The 21,797-nt window shown below is 45.9% G+C and overlaps 1 protein-coding gene across 1 annotated transcript in view; it reads right to left on the bottom strand.

Annotated features, from left to right (window-relative positions):
- Nucleotides 1-3,609: 3,609 nt before the first annotated feature.
- LOC311116371 (acetylcholine receptor subunit beta-like) overlaps nucleotides 3,610-21,797 on the bottom strand; it is a gene marked incomplete at its 3' end in the record, with an annotated part of 32,017 nt that continues 13,829 nt past the window's right edge. The window contains exons 9-11 of the mRNA XM_084191455.1: nucleotides 14,002-14,177; nucleotides 4,102-4,249; nucleotides 3,610-3,756 (exon numbers count right to left, since the gene is read on the bottom strand). Coding sequence (XP_084047581.1) covers nucleotides 3,610-3,756; nucleotides 4,102-4,249; nucleotides 14,002-14,177 — 471 coding nt within the window. The remainder of the gene's footprint in view (nucleotides 3,757-4,101; nucleotides 4,250-14,001; nucleotides 14,178-21,797) is intronic.

Genomic DNA, 21,797 nt, shown 5'->3' on the forward strand with positions numbered 1-21,797 from the left:
TCCTCCAACTCTCTCCCCCTTCCTCCAACTCTCTCTCCCTCTCTCCTCCTTCCTCCAACTCTCTCTCCCTCTCTCCCCCTTCCTACAACTCTCTCTCCCTCTCTCCCCCTTCCTCCAACTCTCTCTCCCTTCCTCCAACTCTCTCTCCCCCTTCCCTTAACTATCTCTCCCCCTTCCTCCAACTCTCTCCTCCTTACTCCAACTCTCTCCCCCTTACACCAACTCTCTCTCCCCCTTACCCCAACTCTCTCTCCCTCTCTCCCCCTTACTCCAACTCTCTCCATCTCCCTCTTCCTTACTCCAACTGTCTCTCCCTCTTCCCTTACTCCAACTCTCTCTCTCCCACTTCCTCCATCTCCCTCTCTCCCCCTTACTCCAACTATCTCTCCCCTTCCTTCAACTCTATCCCTCTCTCCTCCTTCCTCCAACTCTCCCTCTCTCCCCCTTACTCCAACTCTCTCTCCCTTACTCCACCTCCCTCTCTCCCCCTTACTCCAACTCTCTCTCCCTCTCCCTTATTCCAACTCTCTCTCCCCCTTCCTTCAACTCTCTATCCCCCTCTCCTCCAACTCTCTCCCTCTCCCCCCCTTCCTCCAACTCTCTCCCTCTTACTCCAACTCTCTCTCTCCCCCTTACTCCAACTCTCTCTCCCTCTCCCTTATTCCAACTCTCTCTCCCTTACTACAACTCTCTCTCCCTCTCTCTCCCTTATTCCAACTCTCTCTCCCCCTTCCTTCAACTCTCTATCCCTCTCTCCTCCTTCCTCCAACTCTCCCTCTCTCCCCCTTACTCCTACTCTCTCCATCTCCCTCTCCCTTACTCCAACTATCTCTCCCTCTTCCCTTACTCCAACTCTCCCTCTCTCCCCCTTACTCCAACTCTCTCCATCACCCTCTTCCCTTACTCCAACTCTCTCTCCCTATTCCCTTACTCCAACTCTCTCTCTCCCACTTACTCCATCTCCCTCTCTCCCCTTACTCCAACTATCTATCCCCTTCCTTCAACTCTCTATCCCTCTCTCCTCCTTCCTCCAACTCTCCCTCTCTCCCCCTTCCTCCAACTCTCTCCCTCTCTCCTCCTTCCTCCAACTCTCCCTCTCTCCCCCTTCCTCCAACTCTCTCCCTCTCTCCCCCTTACTCCAACTCTCTCCCTCTCTCCCTTATTCCAACTCTCTCTCCCCCTTCCTTCAACTCTCTATCCCTCTCTCCCCCTTCCTCCAACTCTCCCTCTCTCCCCCTTCCTCCAACTCTCTCCCTCTCTCCCCCTTCCTCCAACTCTCTCCCTCTCTCCTCCTTCCTCCAACTCTCCCTCTCTCCCCCTTCCTCCAACTCTCTCCCTCTCTCCCCCTTACTCCAACTCTCTCCCTCTCTCCCTTATTCCAACTCTCTCTCCCCCTTCCTTCAACTCTCTATCCCTCTCTCCCCCTTCCTCCAACTCTCCCTCTCTCCCCCTTCCTCCAACTCTCTCCCTCTCTCCCCCTTCCTCCAACTCTCTCCCTCTCTCCTCCTTCCTCCAACTCTCCCTCTCTCCCCCTTACTCCTACTCTCACCCCCTTACTCCAACTCTCCATCTCTCTCTCCCTTACTCCAACTCTCTCTCTCCCTCTTACTCCATCTCCCTCTCTCCCCCTTACTCCAACTCTCTCTCCCTCTCTCTCCCTTATTCCAACTCTCTCTCCCCCTTCCTTCAACTCTCTATCCCTCTCTCCTCCTTCCTCCAACTCTCCCTCTCTCTCCCTTACTCCAACTCTCTCTCCCTCTCTCCCCTCACAACTCTCTCCCTCTCTCCAACTTCCTCTCCCTTACTCCAACTCTCTCTCCCTCTTACTCTCTCTCACTCTCTCTCCCCCCTTACTCCAACTCTCCCTCTCTCCCCCTTACTCCAACTCTCTCTCCCTTACTCCAACTCTCTCTCGCTCATTATTTCTTACTCGTTTGACCCTGCTCCTGTGGAGGTAAGATAGCGAGCCTGGTGGGGGTGTTGCCAGAGAACACAAACAGGTCATAAATCTGAAACAGGTTCAGACCTCTGAGTTGAGCGGACATAGCTGCCCTTCTGCCTGCACTACTCCCAATATAAACACAGTGGAGGGTGTGTGTGTGTGTGTGTGTGTGTGTGTGTCAGTCAGTTATTCGTCCACTGTCCCATAATGCCACTGTGTTGGACACCCTGAGTAAGTCCCAAACTACACCCTATTCCCTATGTAGGGCCAGGGCCCATAAGGCTCTGGCCAGAAGTAGTGCACTGTATAGGGTGCCATTTGGGACACATCCCTGTTGTTTCATCTGTGTATGTTGACAATGACACAGTTCACATTGTTTAGTCAGGTGGCATTGACCACAGAGGTGAATGAAGAACTGAAAACATACACAAATTGCCCATTGCAAGATACAAAGAAGACAGTTCTCATGTCCACTGCTGTCACTTGTGTATGCTGGGAGGGTGTCTCTCATGATTCTCATTCATATACTTTCTCTAAATAACAGAAAGTATGTAACATATAACCTAAACGTCTCACTGTCTTTATTTTAAAAGTGGAGGCCAGGCCAGTACAGACAGTAGTGTCCAGTCCAGTGGTCCCAGAGGACTGACCAGTGTCATTAACGGAACTAAGGTCCAGCAGTTGACGAGGCCTCTCTCTCTCTCTCTCTCTCTGTGTGTATGTGTGTGTGATTCTCCATTATTTCGCACGGCACGGGGATCACATTCTGACAACAGTTGGAGACTTTGATTTGATTCTTCTCAGATCTTTATTTTAAAAAACTAACCAAAAGCACGACAAGCTCAACAGACAGGTGTGTGTGTGTGTATGGGAGATATGGAGATGGAAAGAGAGAGAGAGAAACAGAGAGTGAGTGACTGAGATAGGTGTGTGTGTGCGCCTGTGGTACAGAGTTCTACAGCAATGGGAATTCCACAGGCTGTTGGTATAGCTGGTGAATACTGTGTGTGTGTGTGTGTGTGTGTGTGTTTGTATGTGTGTTTGTATGTGCTATTCTACTCCTGAATACAATAATAGACTTCACACACACTAAAATACACAACGGATGACCAGAGGTACATACAGTATATATGGCAAACACACATTCTCACTCTGGTAAATTAAATGCATACACTTGGTATTTTATAGTATCTGGTTTTCACGGTCTTTATCCTCTCACCAAACATATAGCAATCAATAAATATATAGTAGTAAATCCAGGGCCCGTATTCAGAAAGCGTCTCACAGTAGAAGTGCTGATCTAGGATCAGTTTTGCCTTTTAGAACATAATGAATAAGATTCCAGCGACTGGGGGGGACCTGATCCTAGATCAGCACTCCTACACTGAGACACTTGATACATTCCGCCCCAGAACTACAGCAATGTCACACTTCAGCACAGCAGATCTAGAAAAAGAAACCCTTCCATGTACAGTATACAGTAGCTATGTCAAAGGCATCGCTGGTAAGAAAAGTGTAGAGTGGAGTAGACGATCTCGCTACGCATGTCTGTGTTTTGGTGGCTGGGGCAACTGTCAAGGCTTCTTGGGTTTCAGTGAGGTAAAGTTTGGGATCTTGTGTGTGTATGTATGCATGTGATCACGCATACGTGGAGTGTGTCCCCCACGTTAGGGGTACTTGAAGGGGTCGCTGGGGGTGTGGTTGAAGCTGGCGTCAGCGAAGATGCCCAGGGTTCCCACAGTAGTGAAGACCACAAAGATCCACAGGAACATGCGATCCACTACCATGGCTACGTACTGCCAGTCCTCCCTCAGCTGGAGGGGGAGGGAAGAGGGGGAGGGCGAGATGTGGGTGGAGAGGGAAAGAAAAGGGAAAGAAGAGAAACAAAGAAGAGACAAAGTAAAGGGATAGAGAAAGAAAATAGAAAAGGAATGAATAACAGGAATAGATAGATATCAGTGAAGGAGAAATAGACTGAGCTATAGGAAATGTACAGGCTAGAAGCTATAGATATCTAGACTTTCCCTCCATCCACTCAGCCCATTCCCAGACCCTATATAGATCTTCAATATTCTCCAGAAGATGGAGAAATTGTAGGGGAAACTAAAGACTTCAAATTAGAAAGCCCAACCCAGGCAGGTCCCACACACAGCACTCACAGCAGCAAAGTCCTTATCAGCCTGTAGTTGCTCAGCGATGTAGGTGATGGCCTCGATGGCAGTCTTGAGCTCCGGAGGCAGAGTGAGGTAGTGGCTGGGCCCGTCGATGAACTTCCTCAGGTCAGTACACATGCCCTCAGACTGGTACCTAGACATAAACAAGAGGCTGAGGCAAAAGATACTAATGTCCAATTCCGAATAAACTACTACCCCCGATTCCCTACATGCCTATGCCGTTTTGTGGCTCTGGGCCTGTATTCATAGCGTCTCCGTACTGATCTAGGACCAGTTTGCCTTTCTGATCCTAGATCAGCACCCCTACTCCGATACGCTTCATGAATACGGGCCCTGAAGGCAATGGTAGGAGTAGGCAAAATGGGGTACATTTCTGCCTCGCTACTGTATCAGGGATTGCAAGGTGGACCTATGACCATATTGCTAAAACTTCAATCTTCTTATCTTTTCATATCTACAGAACTGCATAGTGGGTACAGGGGTTGATTTGAGAGAAGGGAAGGGCAAGGAGAAGGAAGGGGTTAAAACTAGTCCAAATGTCATCACCCCACAGAGCAAGCAGGCAGAGATGTGCAGACAGGAACAAACTCCACATAGCTCATCACTAATTAAAAGCTGTGAAATACCAGCCTGCTAACGACAGTCTGCACTTCCTTCCCCTGTATGTTGAGAGAGAGAGAGCGAGAGAGAGAAACTCCCTCTCCTCTCATATTCTCCCTCTGCTCTTTAGCTAGACCTGAGCCTTTTTCTGCTGACAAAGCTGTTCTGAAGAAGTTGGGTTGCCATTTGTTATGATGGCTTGTCGTGGGTTATGGAAGGTTACTAGCTATAACGATGGGTCGACACAGCTTTACTGTGAGTTGCCTTGAGCAAAGAGAGCCCTGGTCAAAAGTAGTGCACTATCTTGTGAATAGGGTGCCATTTTAAACCCCTAATCCTGGACATATTGAGATTATTCTACTAATGGACCAGGTGTAGTCTCTTCTCTCAAGTGGCTGTATCCTAGCATCTGTTTTGTTCTGAAACAGCCCTCTCTGTTGCTGTAGCCCTTTGGAGACTGGAAGCTGTTAGTGTTGCAGTTCTCTGTAGCTACCACCAGGAGTCAGCATGGTGCTGTGTCTTCAGCCTGGCTATGGTGTGGTCCTAAAGCATCTCCCTGGCAAACAGGCAGGTCTTCTATCGTTCTCTGTATTCTCTCTGCTTGGTATTCCAGGCAAAGCCTGGCTTTACAATGCAGCGGTGCGTGTGTGTGTGTGTGTGTGTGTCTGTGTGTGTGTGTGTCTCCTGGGCCGGCGAGGCGAGCAAATCGCCACTGACCTCAGCAGCTCCTCTCTCTCTGTTTTCTCAGAGAGATTGATGCGGAGGCATGGTTCTGGGATGAGCTACCTGACTGAAGGGGAAAGACTCCTCTCTTCTCCTCCCTAGCTCTCCTCCTCCTCTTGGTCCCCCTCTCACAGCGTCACTTCATCAGGGAGATGTAGATGAGTAATCAGCGAGACTAATTAAACTAAAACCGGCCACCAACGGTGACAAGACACACACTAAAACCAATTAAGAAGGCCGGGGGGGGGGGGGGAGCGCAAGGGGTGTAGGGGGGCGTGGGCAGAGAGATATTGCTGCCTCATCGAATCGCTCTTAATAGTCACCTCCATCTCTGAATCGCAGAGTCCCCCCCACACATGCACACCAGGTCTAATGTGTCAGAGGAGATTTGCGCTGATCATCATTATTTTAGCAATGATTTTCTCACTCTCCCTCTCGGCCTCGAACTTCAATTCCCTGTGAGTCGATTTAGAGAGGCGGGAGACCGTGCCTGTGGTTAATAAACCTGTAGACGCCTGCCTGGTTTTCTATGTGTGAGTGTGTGTGCGCTTGCGTGCATGACTCTGTGTGTGTATGTGTCTGTGTGTGTGTGTGTATGTATGTACAGTGAGGGAAAAAAGTATTTGATCCCCTGCTGATTTTGTACGTTTGCCCACTGACAAAGACATGATCAGTCTATAATTTTAATGGTTTATTTGAACAGTGCGAGACAGAATAACAACAAAAAAATCCAGAAAAACACATGTCAAAAATGTTATAAATTGAGTTGCATTTTAATGAGGGAAATAAGTATTTGACCCCTCTGCAAAACATGACTTAGTACTTGGTGGCAAAACCCTTGTTGGCAATCACAGAGGTCAGACGTTTCTTGTAGTTGGCCACCAGGTTTGCACACATCTCAGGAGGGATGTTGTCCTACTCCTCTTTGCAGATCTTCTCCAAGTCATTAAGGTTTCAAGGCTGACGTTTGGCAACTTGAACCTTCAGCTCCCTCCACAGATTTTCTATGGGATTAAGGTCTGGAGACTGGCTAGGCCACTCCAGGACCTTAATGTGCTTCTTCTTGAGCCACTCCTTTGTTGCCTTGGCCGTGTGTTTTGGGTCATTGTCATGCTGGAATACCCATCCACGACCCATTTTCAATGCCCTGGCTGAGGGAAGGAGGTTCTCACCCAAGATTTGACGGTACATGGCCCCGTCCATCGTCCCTTTGATGCGGTGAAGTTGTCCTGTCCCCTTAGCAGAAAAACACCCCCAAAGCATAATGTTTCCACCTCCATGTTTGACGGTGGGGATGGTGTTCTTGGGGTCATAGGCAGCATTCCTCCTCCTCCAAACACGGCGAGTTGAGTTGATGGCAAAGAGCTCGATTTTGGTCTCATCTGACCAAAACACTTTCACCCAGTTCTCCTCTGAATCATTCAGATGTTCATTGGCAAACTTCAGACGGGCCTGTATATGTGCTTTCTTGAGCAGGGGGACCTTGCGGGCGCTGCAGGATTTCAGTCCTTCACGGTGTAGTGTGTTACCAATTGTTTTCTTGGTGACTATGGTCCCAGCTGCCTTGAGATCATTGACAAGATCCTCCCGTGTAGTTCTGGGCTGATTCCTCACAGTTCACATGATCATTGCAACTCCACGAGGTGAGATCTTGCATGGAGCCCCAGGCCGAGGGAGATTAACAGTTATTTTGTGTTTCTTCCATTTGCGAATAATCGCACCAACTGTTGTCACCTTCTCACCAAGCTGCTTGGCGATGGTCTTGTAGCCCATTCCAGCCTTGTGTAGGTCTACAATATTGTCCCTGACATCCTTGGAGAGCTCTTTGGTCTTGGCCATGGTGGAGAGTTTGGAATCTGATTGATTGATTGCGTCTGTGGACAGGGGTCTTTTATACAGGTAACAAACTGAGATTAGGAGCACTCCTTTTAAGAGTGTGCTCCTAATCTCAGCTCGTTACCTGTATAAAAGACACCTGAGAGCCAGAAATCTTTCTGATTGAGAGGGGTCAAATACTTATTTCCCTCATTAAAATGCGAATCAATTTATAACATTTTTGACATGCATTTTTCTGGATTTTTGTTGTTGTTATTCTGTCTCTCACTGTTCAAATAAACCTACCATTAAAATTATAGACTGATAATTTCTCTGTCAGTGGGCAAACGTACAAAATCAGCAGGGGATCAAATACTTTTTTCCCTCACTGTATGTATGTACAGTGGGGAGAACAAGTATTTGATACACTGCCGATTTTGCAGGTTGTCCTACTTACAAAGCATGTAGAGGTCTGTAGTTTTTATTCAGGGTACACTTCAACTGTGAGAGACTGAATTTTAAAAAGAAATCCAGAAAATCACATTGAATGATTTTTAAGTAATTAATTTGCATTTTATTGCATGACATACAGTGGGGGAAAAAAGTATTTAGTCAGCCACCAATTGTGCAAGTTCTCCCACTTAAAAAGATGAGAGTGGCCTGTAATTTTCATCATAGGTACACGTCAACTATGACAGACAAAATGAGGAAAAAAAATCCAGAAAATCACATTGTAGGATTTTTAATGAATTTATTTGCAAATTATGGTGGAAAATAAGTATTTGGTCAATAACAAAAGTTTCTCAATACTTTGTTATATACCCTTTGTTGGCAATGACACAGGTCAAACGTTTTCTGTAAGTCTTCACAAGGTTTTCACACACTGTTGCTGGTATTTTGGCCCATTCCTCCATGCAGATCTCCTCTAGAGCAGTGATGTTTTGGGGCTGTCGCTGGCCAACACAGACTTTCAACTCCCTCCAAAGATGTTCTATGGGGTTGAGATCTGGAGACTGGCTAGGCCACTCCAGGACCTTGAAATGCTTCTTACGAAGCCACTCCTTCGTTGCCCGGGCGGTGTGTTTGGGATCATTGTCATGCTGAAAGACCCAGCCACGTTTCATCTTCAATGCCCTTGCTGATGGAAGGAGGTTTTCACTCAAAATCTCACGATACATGGCCCCATTCATTCTTTCCTTTACACGGATCAGTCGTCCTGGTCCCTTTACAGAAAAACAGCCCCAAAGCATGATGTTTCCACCCCCATGCTTCACAGTAGGTATGGTGTTCTTTGGATGCAACTCAGCATTCTTTGTCCTCCAAACACGACGAGTTGAGTTTTTACCAAAAAGTTCTATTTTGGTTTCATCTGACCATATGACATTCTCCCAATCCTCTTCTGGATCATCCTCTTCTGGATCATCCAAATGCACTCTAGCAAACTTCAGACGGGCCCGGACATGTACTGGCTTAAGCAGGGAGACACGTCTGGCGCTGCAGGATTTGAGTCCCTGGCGGCGTAGTGTGTTACTGATGGTAGGCTTTGTTACTTTGGTCCCAGCTCTCTGCAGTTCTTTCACTAGGTCCCCCCGTGTGGTTCTGGGATTTTTGCTCACCGTTCTTGTGATCATTTTGACCCCACGGGGTGAGATCTTGCGTGGAGCCCCAGATCGAGGGAGATTATCAGTGGTCTTGTATGTCTTCCATTTCCTAATAATTGCTCCCACAGTTGATTTCTTCAAACCAAGCTGCTTACCTATTGCAGATTCAGTCTTCCCAGCCTGGTGCAGGTCTACAATTTTGTTTCTGGTGTCCTTTGACAGCTCTTTGGTCTTGGCCATAGTGGAGTTTGGAGTGTGACTGTTTGAGGTTGTGGACAGGTGTCTTTTATACTGATAACAAGTTCAAACAGGTGCCATTAATACAGGTAACGAGTGGAGGACAGAGGAGCCTCTTAAATAAGAAGTTACAGGTCTGTGAGAGCCAGAAATCTTGCTTGTTTGTAGGTGACCAAATACTTATTTTTCACCATAATTTGCATATAAATTCATAAAAAATCCTACAATGTGATTTTCTGGATTTTTTCTCCTCAATTTGTCTGTCATAGTTGACGTGTACCTATGATGAAAATTACAGGCCTCTCTCATCTTTTTAAGTGGGAGAACTTGCACAATTGGTGGCTGACTAAATACTTTTTTCCCCCACTGTAAGTATTTGATACATCAGAAAAGCAGAACTTAATATTTGGTACAGAAACCTCTGTTTGCAATTACAGAGATCATACGTCTCCTGTAGGTCTTGACCAGGTTTGCACACACTGCAGCAGGGATTTTGGCCCACTCCTCCATACAGACCTTCTCCAGATCCTTCAGGTTTCGGGGCTGTCGCTGGGCAATACGGACTTTCAGCTCCCTCCAAAGATTTTCTATTGGGTTCAGGTCTGGAGACTGGCTAGACCACTCCAGGACCTTGAGATGCTTCTTACGGAGCCACTCCTTAGTTGCCCTGGCTGTGTGTTTCGGGTCGTTGTCATGCTGGAAGACCCAGCCACGACCCATCTTCAATGATCTTACTGAGGGAAGGAGGTTGTTGGCCAAGATCTCGCGATACATGGCCCCATCCATCCTCCCCTCAATACGGTGCAGTCCTCCTGTCCCCTTTGCAGAAAAGCATCCCCAAAGAATGATGTTTCCACATCCATGCTTCATGGTTGGGATGGTGTTCTTGGGGTTGTACTCATCCTTCTTCTTCCTCCAGACACAGTGAGTGGAGTTTAGACCAAAAAGCTCTATTTTTTTCTCATCAGACCACATGACCTTCTCCCATTCCTCCTCTGGATCATCCAGATGGTCATTGGCAAACTTCAGACGGGCCTGGACATGCGCTGGCTTGAGCAGGGGGACCTTGCGTGCGCTGCAGGATTTTAATCCATGACGGCGTAGTGTGTTACTAATGGTTTTCTTTGAGACTGTGGTCCCAGCTCTCTTCAGGTAATTCACCAGGTCCTGCCGTGTAGTTCTGGGCTGATCCCTCACCTTCCTCATGATCATTGATGCCCCACGAGGTGAGATCTTGCATGGAGCCCCAGACCGAGGGTGATTGACCGTCATCTTGAACTTCTTCCATTTTCTAATAATTGCGCCAACAGTTGTTGCCTTCTCACCAAGCTGCTTGCCTATTGTCCTGTAGCCCATCCCAGCCTTGTGCAGGTTTATCCCTGATGTCCTTACACAGCTCTCTGGTCTTGGCCATTGTGGAGAGGTTGGAGTCTGTTTGATTGAGTGTGTGGCAGGTGTCTTTTATACAGGTAACGAGTTCAAACAGGTGCAGTTAATACAGGTAATGAGTGGAGAACAGGAGGGCTTCTTAAAGAAAAACTAACAGGTCTGTGAGAGCCAGAATTCTTACTGGTTGGTAGGTGATCAAATACTTATGTCATGCAATAAAATGCAAATTAATTACTTAAAAATCATACAATGTGATTTTCTGGATTTTTGTTTTAGATTCCGTCTCTCACAGTTGAAGTGTACCTATGATAAAAATTACAGACCTCTACATGCTTTGTAAGTAGGAAAACCTGCAAAATCGGCAGTGTATCAAATACTTGTTCTCCCCACTGTATGTATGTATAAATGGCCTCCAGGGAGGGTTAAAACATGTTCTCAGACACTAAGCTATTCATTAGGTCCTCATGTTATGAATACCTGGGGGGCTGCTCTTCTTCAGAACTGAATGAGTTAACAGTAAATTATGGTAGAGTTCACCTTAGGGTACACTAGGGACAGACAATGTCACCAGAGGTGAGTCTTCCCCAACAGATTCATGAGAAGAGGCTGTGGCAATGTCCCAAATGGCACCCTATTCACTACATAGTGCACTACCCGCTCTGGTAAAACGTAGGGCACTATGTAGGGAATAGGGTGCCATTTGGGACTCAACCTAGGTCACTACTTTCACCAAGTAATCTGAGATCTGTGATAGGGGTGCAACTTCTATTTCACAGCCATCTTTACCATCAGAATCACAATTAGAATGATTTAAAATCATTGAATTGCTGCAAGCATTGGCTGGAGGGAGTTTTCACCATTGTTACATCCATGATGGGGAGAATGGGTACACTTAATATGGCCGCAGGTCCAATCCATCACATCACAGACACAGGAATGGAATTCGAATGGGAATGTATGTTCTAGGATTTTAAATTCTATACCAATGCAATGACCTTCCAATAACCTTCAAATTACCATAGCGATAGTTAGAGGATTCAACTTGGATATAACCCACTTTAGCATGGACATTGCCATTGAGGGTTCCACCAGTTTGAAGTAGTCAACTGGGTGGGGTTGGGTTGGGAGTGATCTCCCAAGGATCAGAGCATGGTCTTCTTCTTTAAATAGGGTGCTATCAAAGAGTTTCTAAACCCAGAGGCGCAACATCGTGAGACTTCCAGGAATGCTTACGAAACAGACCAAGCAGACCAGGCCGGGATTTGGGGTTTGAGAAGAATGAAAAATTATTCCTTAGTTGTTAATTTTTTCGAAATCTAAAAAGGCACAACCTAGATTTGTGCCAATGTCTTAAAGATGCACTATGCAGATATCGCTCCGCCATTTCCTGGTTGTTAAAATTCTAATAGTTAGCCTAATTTCAGTTTATGTGACAAAACAAGCATGTATATTATAGAGCAGTGGTCACCAAACGGTCGATCGCGATCGGCTGGTCATTCCTAGTTGGTCACCAAACATTTCTGTAAAAAAACTAAGATAAAGCCTATTTTTGGGGGGCGCTGTTGGCAGTAGGTGCACTTGATTCAGCAGCCCTAGCGCCGGGAAGGCAAAGTGTTCCCATTTTTAACCATTTCATGAGTCTGAAGGTAGAACTCCACCTACCCGACAGGCCCAGAGAGCAAATCAAGTGCACCTATAGGCCTACCGCTGGCCAATCAGAAGGCTCAGAACACAGTGTCTGCAGTTTCCTAGAGCCATATACTTTAAAAAGAAAACCTCGAATGCACAGCAAAGTTGATACTGTGAGATTTCAAAACTTTTAAAACCATGACTAGAGAGAGACTCACTGAATACAGCAAAGAGTTGCTGTTTATAAGTAAGTTAATATTTAGGTTGTTATTCAGCACTGTCAACACTCTGTTAAAGCCATAAAATCCTTGTTCTTCCTACTTCCACTCGCGCTACAACCAGCACTGCAGCTGCAATGAATGAGTAGGAAAGTGAATCGATAGGCTTGCATTATTTTTAGCGGCTTGGGTCTATTTTAATAGAGGAATATTTCACTTTCTCTGGTCATAGGAGTAACAACATGAATTGGTGCATGAGGCTGAAATAATGCAGTGCAACTTGAGTTTCGCCATCAGCTGGAAGACGGTGTCCCCTTTTCTCAGCGGAGGGAGGGAGGAGAGCACGTCAATCTGGTCCACAGTGATTTTTTCCCAGTGCGTAAAATTTGGCTAGATTGAAAATGTATTTCAACGGGCATTTCACAATCAGACATAATGGTCGCCTACCTTTTGGGATTTACATTGGAGATGTGCCATTTTTTCATGGTTCTAGATTGATTTTAAGCATTTTGAACGAAGAGCCGTTTGGGAGCCAAATCAGCTAGCTCACAGAAAAGACTCACTACCCTCCCTCCCCTCACACTGACCATCATATGCAGGCCATCAGTCCAGTAAAAAAAAAAAATAGCTAATTATTATGCTCACTCAATTGTGCCTCACAAGTAATACAACAAATGTTATATTGACAGTGTGATCATAAACCTACATTTTAAAAATATCATATCAAAATGGTCTGAGAAGAACTTTGGCAGGACAATTCAAGCGTAGCCAATATGCAGTTATAATGTATTGGGCCTATAGCCTACTGCACAAACCTCATTGCTACAGAACGGTTTTTAATTAGTTAATGTTGCATATGCTTACTTTCAAGTCATGTCTAAAAAAAAAAATCTGAGCGGTAGATTTCGGCTTGCATTTTGACTCAAAGTGATCTTGACTCAGAAAAGGTTGGTGACCACTGGTGTAGAGAATAATTCATTGTACCCTCTAAACCGCTGTGAAATATATTTTCCATTACCAACACTATTGTATTTTCAGCTGTTTGAAGCTGCTGTACAAAACCAAAAGTAAAAGACACAAAAATGAAACTTAAGAACGGGAACCATAGAAATAGTGCATAGAAGAGATCTACCGCTTCTTAGACTTGCTTTCAATGAGAATGACAGATCTATAACTCCTATTTCTATGTGAATTTGGTCGGGTCGCCCAAAAAGTTACATATTGCAGCTTTAAGTTAGTTGAACATGTTATTACTCCAACCTTGAGAAAGTGAAAAACTAACACATTTTCAATTTAGTCAAAACTTTATCTAGAGGGAGTGCCTTGATTTGACGGCACTGCACATGCGCAGTTTGGCACGAAACGACCGTTAGACCCAATGATGTGTTTCTACGCATGAGCTTAGCTAGCCAACGTCGCCATGACATAGCCTACAAGTGTGATTTGGGACTGCTATTGGATTTACCGACACCAATCACCAATATTAGCATTACGCTTTTTTCAAACAAAAATAAGAAAATGGACTACTTTAAAATGGAGATTGCCTCGATGGCGCTGCCCATGCTGTTACAGACGCCATGATGGCACAGATACAAAGATGAGACCTCTTTCCATCTCTATGGTGTTGGGCTAACATTTGACCCCCCAGTGAGCTGTAACCCCTGACCTCTCACCTGTTGGGTTTGGGGAAGAGGAAGCAGGTGTTGGGCTTGCGTATGAAGTACTCGTCAGCAGCGCGGCTGATGGCCATGTTGTTCTTCTCCCTCCTGGGGGGCTGATCCAGGGAGAGGGGCATCTCCACCTTGGGCCGCAGCATGCCCAGGTAGGGGGGCAGCATGTGGATGAAGATCTGGAAGGAGGGGAGAGAGAGAGAGAGAGAGAGAGAGAGATTAGCACGGCAGGCAGGCAGCATAAAATTCATTGAACTACAGAAAAATACCTTTATTTTTTTTTACTGCATGGGGGTAATCAGTCAAAGTAATATTCAGTGATATTCATGGATTTGAACAACCTTCATGGCTTTCCATAGACCTACTGTCAGTAATGAATGTTTCATTGGATATGTCTGTATAAATACCTTCAGAAATACCATGAATCAGCATGTTATTATCAGCAAGGCTGTTGACCAGCTGTTGCTTCCGCTAACTCTACTTCTATCTCGTGTGTGTGTCTCTCTCTCTCTCTCTCTGAATGGCAGCAGGTAGCTGGTTCAAATAACCGAGCTGACAAGGTGAAAAATATGTTCATGTGCCCTTGAGCAAGGCACTTAACCCTAAATTGCTCCAAGGGGCACCGTACTACTATGGCTGACCCTGTAAAACGCGTGTCAAACTCATTCCACGGAGGGCCAAGTACCTGCGGGTTTTCGCTCCTCCCTTGTACTCGATTGATGAATTTAGGTCACTGATTAGTAAGGAACTCCCCTCACCTGGTTGTCTAGGTGTTAATTGAAAGGAAAAACCTAAAACCAGGAGACACTAGGCCCTCCACGGAATGAGTTCAACAGCCCTGGTCTAAAACAACATTTCACTGCACCTATCCAGTGTATGTGACAATAAAACATCTATATACACTGAGTGTACAAAACATTAGGAACACCTGGTGACTATCCAGGTGAAAGCTATGATCCCTTATTTATGTCACCTGTTAAATCAAATCAAATTTTATTTGTCACATACACGTGTTTAGCAGATGTTATAGCGGGTGTAGTGAAATGCGTGTGCTTCTAGCTCCGACAGTGCAGTAATATCTAACAAGTAATATCTAACAATTTCACAACATAAGAAAATATACATATATGGACAAGCAATGACAGAGCGGCATCGACTAAGATGCAGTAGAATATTATAGAATAGAATGCAGTATATACAGTTGAAGTCGGAAGTTTACATACACTTAGGTTGGAGTCATTAAAACTAGTTTTTCAACCACTCCACAAATTTCTTGTTAACAAACTATAGTTTTGGCAAGTCGGTTAGGACATCTACTTTGTGCATGACAAGTAACTTTTCCAACAATTGTTTACAGACAGATTATTTCACTTATAATTCACTGTATCACAATTCCAGTGGGTCAGAAGTTTACATACACTAAGTTGACTGTGCCTTTAAACAGCTTGGAAAATTCCAGAAAATGATGTCATGGCTTTAGAAGGTTCTGATAGGCTAATTGACATAATTTGAGTCAATTGGAGGTGTACCTGTGGATCTATTTCAAGGCCTACCTTCAAACTCAGTGCCTCTTTGCTTGACATCATGGGAAAATCAAAAGAAATCAGCCAAGACCTCAGAAAATACATTGTAGACCTCCACAAGTCTGGTTCATCCTTGGGAGCAATTTCCAAACGTCTGAAGGTACCACGTTCATCTGTACAAACAATAGTAAGCAAGTATAAACACCATGGGACCACGCAGCCGTCATACCGCTCAGGAAGGAGACGCGTTCTGTCTCCTAGAAATGAACGTACTTTGGTGCGAAAAGTGCAATCAATCCCAGAACAGCAGCAAAGAACCTTGTGAAGATACTGGAGGAAACAGATACAAAAGTATCTATATCCACAGTAAAACTAGTCCTATATCGACATAACCTGAAAGGCCGCTCAGCAAGGAAGAAGCCACTGCTCCAAAACCGCCATAAAACCTCCAAAAAAGCCAGTTTGCAACTGCACATGGGGACAAAGATCGTACTTTTTGGAGAAATGTCCTCTCGTCTGATGAAACAAACCATTTTTGTATGGACTTCGCTTTGTGCACGGGGGCATTGTCATGCTGAAACAGGAAAAGGGCCTTCCCCAAACTGTTGCCACAAAGTTGGAAGCACAGAAACGTCTAGAATTTCATTGTATCCTGTAGCGTTAAGATTTCCCTTCACTGGAACTAAGGGGCCAAGCCCGAACCATGAAAAACAGCCCCAGGCCATTATTCCTCCTCCACCAAACTTTACAGTTGGCACTATGCATTCGGGCAGGTAGCGTTCTCCTGGCATCCTCTAAACCCAGATTTGTCTGTCGGACTGACAGATGGTGAAGTGTGATTCATCACTACAGAGAATTCGTTTCCTCTGCTCCAGAATCCAATGGCGGCGAGCTTTACACTACTCCAGCCGACGCTTGGCATTGCGCATGGTGATCTTAGGCATGAAGCTCCCGTCGAACAGTTATGGGCTCTATGCACGCATCACTTCCGCATTGGCGTAAGGATGATTGGGCATTTCCAGTTACCGGAAAAAAAACATTAGACAGTGACAGTAGACCGTTATGATGGCAGAGATGAAGGTGTTTGCTGGAGTTGCCTAAAGTATCTGTTAATAATATACGGAGGGTCGTCCGGACATCCAGTATGACACCACGTAGCAAACTGGATAAAGGCTTCAAATTTTACGTTTCTTCTTTTCTTTGCAACTTTGAAGGTAATATGCTAACGCTAGCTAGCCTGAGCTAGAAGCCTTGCTTTGGTGTTTTAAGTCATGACTCATGACCTGCTTCAGGTTAATCATGCTTTAAATAAAGTTTACTCATGTGTATATACCTCTCACTTCATGTGTTTGTACTTTTATGAAAGTATCAGGTAAAAACAGGGCTACAAATGAGATCTCCTGAGTGGCGCAGTGGTCTAAGGCACTGCATCGCAATGCTAGCTGTGCCACTAGAGATCCTGGTTCAAATCCAGGCTCTGTCGTAGCCGGCCGCGACCGGGAGACCCATGGGGCGGCGCGCAATTGGCCCAGCGTCGTCCAGGGTAGGGGAGGGAATGGCCGGCAGGGATGTAGCTCAGTTGATAGAGCATGGCGTTTGCAACGCCAGGGTTGTGGGTTCGATTCCCACAGGGGGTATAAAAAAATAAAAAAAGAACAAAAAAAAAGTATAATAATAATGTGACTAAAACTGTAAGTCGCTCTGGATAAGAGCGTCTGCTAAATGACTTAAATGTAATGTAAATGTAAATGTAAATGTAATCTCTGTGAGAGCCCACTGCTACCGCTCAATGAAGAAACTAAAGCCACCACACCAGCTGAGAGTAGGACTAGATTAAGTGACACGTTCAAAGTTCTGTTGAACTTGTTCAAGGTTCCGTTCAACACATGTTTTACTCGTTTAATGTTACCACAGCTTTGATTGCCATTGCTAAGAGAACACTTTAGAACTTTAGTGGTTTTCACGATAGCTGAACAGTGGTAGCCTAATACAGACCAGGGTAGCTGAGTGGGAATTGCCATGCTTTGTTGTTGGGTCTGTTGTAAACAAATTGGAGTTTGGTTTGAAATGTAAACAATAATGAGATTGCTACTTTTTCCTGACTTGATAACTGCAATGACAGTAACATATTCCACTCAGCTATTCTTCAAACTGCTGTTCTTCAAACTCAAAACTGTCCTTTCATCTTTACTTCTTTCTTTATAAACATATGGCCCAACTTCCTTGCTTTTGTACTTGATGTTTCTACTTTTCAAGAGGAAAAAAACTAAGACGAATTGCATCTGGCAGACACTGTACATTGCGGCACACAGCAGTGATGGCTGGAAGAGCTGTCATCCTGTTTTTGAAAGGACACTTTTGTACGTTTACACGTCATCGTGTTATAAGTCAAGACAAAGTATTACAAGTAAAAACATGAACATAAACATTAAGATAAACAACAACAACAACGAAAATGTACCGCTTCGGATGTTTTTGATGACAAGCATTCAATGCTAGCATACGGTAGCACAGCATTCTACGATAACCGGAAGTTTACATCCATCCTGAGATTTAACCGGAAATACGTAATGCTCGCCTGTAACATATCGCCTATTGTGCTGACGTTGCTTCCAGAGACAGTTTGGAACTCGGTAGCAAGTGTTGCAACTGAGGACTGACGATTACTTTTACACGCTACGTGCTTCAGCGGTCCCGTTCTGTGAGCTTGTGTGGCCTACCACTTCACGGCTGAGCCGTTGTTGCTCCTTGACGTTTCCACTTCACAATAACATCACTTACAGTTGACCGGGGCAGCTCTAGCAGGGCAGAAATTTGACGAACTGACTTGTTGGAAAGGTGGCATCCTATGACGGTGCCACGTTGAAAGTCACTGAGCTCTTCAGTAAGGCCATTCTACTGCCAATGTTTAACTATGGAGATTGCATGGCCGTGTGCTCGATTTTTTTATAGACCTGTCAGCAATGGGTGTGGCTGAAATAGCCGAATCCACTAATTTGAAAGGGGTGTCCACATACTTTTGTATATAAATAACAATAATAAACTGATAATATTTTCTTACAAATACACCATATATTGTTGGAAGGCAGTGTCCAGTCTACTGTGCACTACTCCAGTGTCAGACTCAGATATACACTATCATTGAGTTTGCACTAAAGCCGACCTTCTCGTTCTGTGTGTGTGTGTGAATGTGTGCTTGCATTTCTGTGTGTGTGTGTGTGTGTGTTCGCATGTGCGTACTTGTGTGTCCACTCAAATCACTCAGACACACACACGCAAGCGCACACATACAAACATAAGCGTGCGCTTGCATGTGTGTGTGAATGAGTGGACACACCGTAGAAAACTATTTTTTGCATGACTGAGTCTCAATGCATCAGCCCTCTCACTCTCAAAAGTAGTCGTCTCAGGGAGGAAAATTCAATCAGGTGCCAGTAGAAAAGCTATTGGTGCAGCGGACTGGGAGTGTCTATATGTGTCTCTGTTTGCAGATAATGGGACTCAGATAAGCCTAGAGAGAGATTGGCCGTGTCCGAATACCCGTACTTGCGTACGCATTTTGGGTATGCGAAAATAGAACCTTTTATACTATATGACATTTCTAAAATGTAGTATACTTTAAATGCCAGGATGTCATACTCATTTAGGCTTTTCATCTAGTAGAATTCACTGCACACTATTGAGGAAGAGAATCGTCTTTCCAGACCCATGTGTGTTTGACAACAGCTGATAATCAGCTGAGGGACTCGCTGCACTAAAATGAGGGAAAGGCGGGAATCAACACAACTGTGCATTAGATGACACATTCTCAGTAGGATGAGACTAGTATGCTGATATTTGTTGCTTACTGCATTCGTTTTTACTAAACAGTACGTGCTAAATAGTATGTAGTACGATAAGTACACAGTATGTCGTTTTAGTAAGTAGCAGGCAAAACAGATTTCGGACACGGCCACTCGTGTTTTCTCTTACGCTCTGATAGAATAGGAACATTTGTTTGTTTTTTTTAGACGATTGATGTGGTGCTCTCCAACAACACGGCTAAGGATTGGATCCCTGGTTGGTTAGACTGGTAAGGAGGTGTGTGTGGGGATTGGATCCCTGGTTGGTTAGACTGGTAAGGAGGTGTGTGTGGGGATTGGATCCCTGGTTGGTTAGACTGGTAAGGAGGTGTGTGTGGGGATTGGATCCCTGGTTGGTTAGACTGGTAAGGAGGTGTAGGTGGGGATTGGATCCCTGGTTGGTTAGACTGGTAAGGAGGTGTGTGTGGGGATTGGATCCCTGGTTGGTTAGACTGGTAAGGAGGTGTGTGTGGGGATTGGATCCCTGGTTGGTTAGACTGGTAAGGAGGTGTGTGTGGGGATTGGATCCCTGGTTGGTTAGACTGGTAAGGAGGTGTGTGTGGGGATTGGATCCCTGGTTGGTTAGACTGGTAAGGAGGTGTGTGTGGGGATTGGATCCCTGGTTGGTTAGACTGGTAAGGAGGTGTGTGTGGGGATTGGATCCCTGGTTGGTTAGACTGGTAAGGAGGTGTGTGTGGGGATTGGATCCCTGGTTGGTTAGACTGGTAAGGAGGTGTGTGTGGGGATTGGATCCCTGGTTGGTTAGACTGGTAAGGAGGTGTGTGTGGGGATTGGATCCCTGGTTGGTTAGACTGGTAAGGAGATGTGTGTGGGGATTGGATCCCTGGTTGGTTAGACTGGCAAGGAGGTGTGTGTGGGGATTGGATCCCTGGTTGGTTAGACTGGCAAGGAGGTGTGTGTGGGGATTGGATCCCTGGTTGGTTAGACTGGTAAGGAGGTGTGTGTGGGGATTGGATCCCTGGTTGGTTAGACTGGTAAGGAGGTGTGTGTGGGGACTGGATCCCTGGTTGGTTAGACTGGTAAGGAGGTGTGTGTGGGGATTGGATCCCTGGTTGGTTAGACTGGTAAGGAGGTGTGTGTGGGGATTGGATCCCTGGTTGGTTAGACTGGTAAGGAGGTGTGTGTGGGGATTGGATCCCTGGTTGGTTAGACTGGTAAGGAGGTGTGTGTGGGGATTGGATCCCTGGTTGGTTAGACTGGTAAGGAGGTGTGTGTGGGGATTGGATCCCTGGTTGGTTAGACTGGTAAGGAGGTGTGTGTGGGGATTGGATCCCTGGTTGGTTAGACTGGTAAGGAGGTGTGTGTGGGGATTGGATCCCTGGTTGGTTAGACTGGTAAGGAGGTGTGTGTGGGGATTGGATCCCTGGTTGGTTAGACTGGTAAGGAGGTGTGTGTGGGGATTGGATCCCTGGTTGGTTAGACTGGTAAGGAGGTGTGTGTGGGGATTGGATCCCTGGTTGGTTAGACTGGTAAGGAGGTGTGTGTGGGGATTGGATCCCTGGTTGGTTAGACTGGTAAGGAGGTGTGTGTGGGGATTGGATCCCTGGTTGGTTAGACTGGTAAGGAGGTGTGTGTGGGGATTGGATCCCTGGTTGGTTAGACTGGTAAGGAGGTGTGTGTGGGGATTGGATCCCTGGTTGGTTAGACTGGTAAGGAGGTGTGTGTGGGGATTGGATCCCTGGTTGGTTAGACTGGTAAGGAGGTGTGTGTGGGGATTGGATCCCTGGTTGGTTAGACTGGTAAGGAGGTGTGTGTGGGGATTGGATCCCTGGTTGGTTAGACTGGTAAGGAGGTGTGTGTGGGGATTGGATCCCTGGTTGGTTAGACTGGTAAGGAGGTGTAGGTGGGGATTGGATCCCTGGTTGGTTAGACTGGCAAGGAGGTGTAGGTGGGGATTGGATCCCTGGTTGGTTAGACTGGTAAGGAGGTGTGTGTGGGGACTGGATCCCTGGTTGGTTAGACTGGTAAGGAGGTGTAGGTGGGGATTGGATCCCTGGTTGGTTAGACTGGTAAGGAGGTGTGTGTGGGGATTGGATCCCTGGTTGGTTAGACTGGTAAGGAGGTGTGTGTGGGGATTGGATCCCTGGTTGGTTAGACTGGTAAGGAGGTGTGTGTGGGGATTGGATCCCTGGTTGGTTAGACTGGTAAGGAGGTGTGTGTGGGGATTGGATCCCTGGTTGGTTAGACTGGTAAGGAGGTGTGTGTGGGGATTGGATCCCTGGTTGGTTAGACTGGTAAGGAGGTGTGTGTGGGGATTGGATCCCTGGTTGGTTAGACTGGTAAGGAGGTGTGTGTGGGGATTGGATCCCTGGTTGGTTAGACTGGCAAGGAGGTGTGTGTGGGGATTGGATCCCTGGTTGGTTAGACTGGTAAGGAGGTGTGTGTGGGGATTGGATCCCTGGTTGGTTAGACT

Source organism: Coregonus lavaretus (genome assembly GCF_964263955.1).
Source record: "Coregonus lavaretus genome assembly, contig: HAP1_SCAFFOLD_1942, whole genome shotgun sequence".
NCBI classification, from domain to species: Eukaryota; Metazoa; Chordata; class Actinopteri; order Salmoniformes; family Salmonidae; genus Coregonus; species Coregonus lavaretus.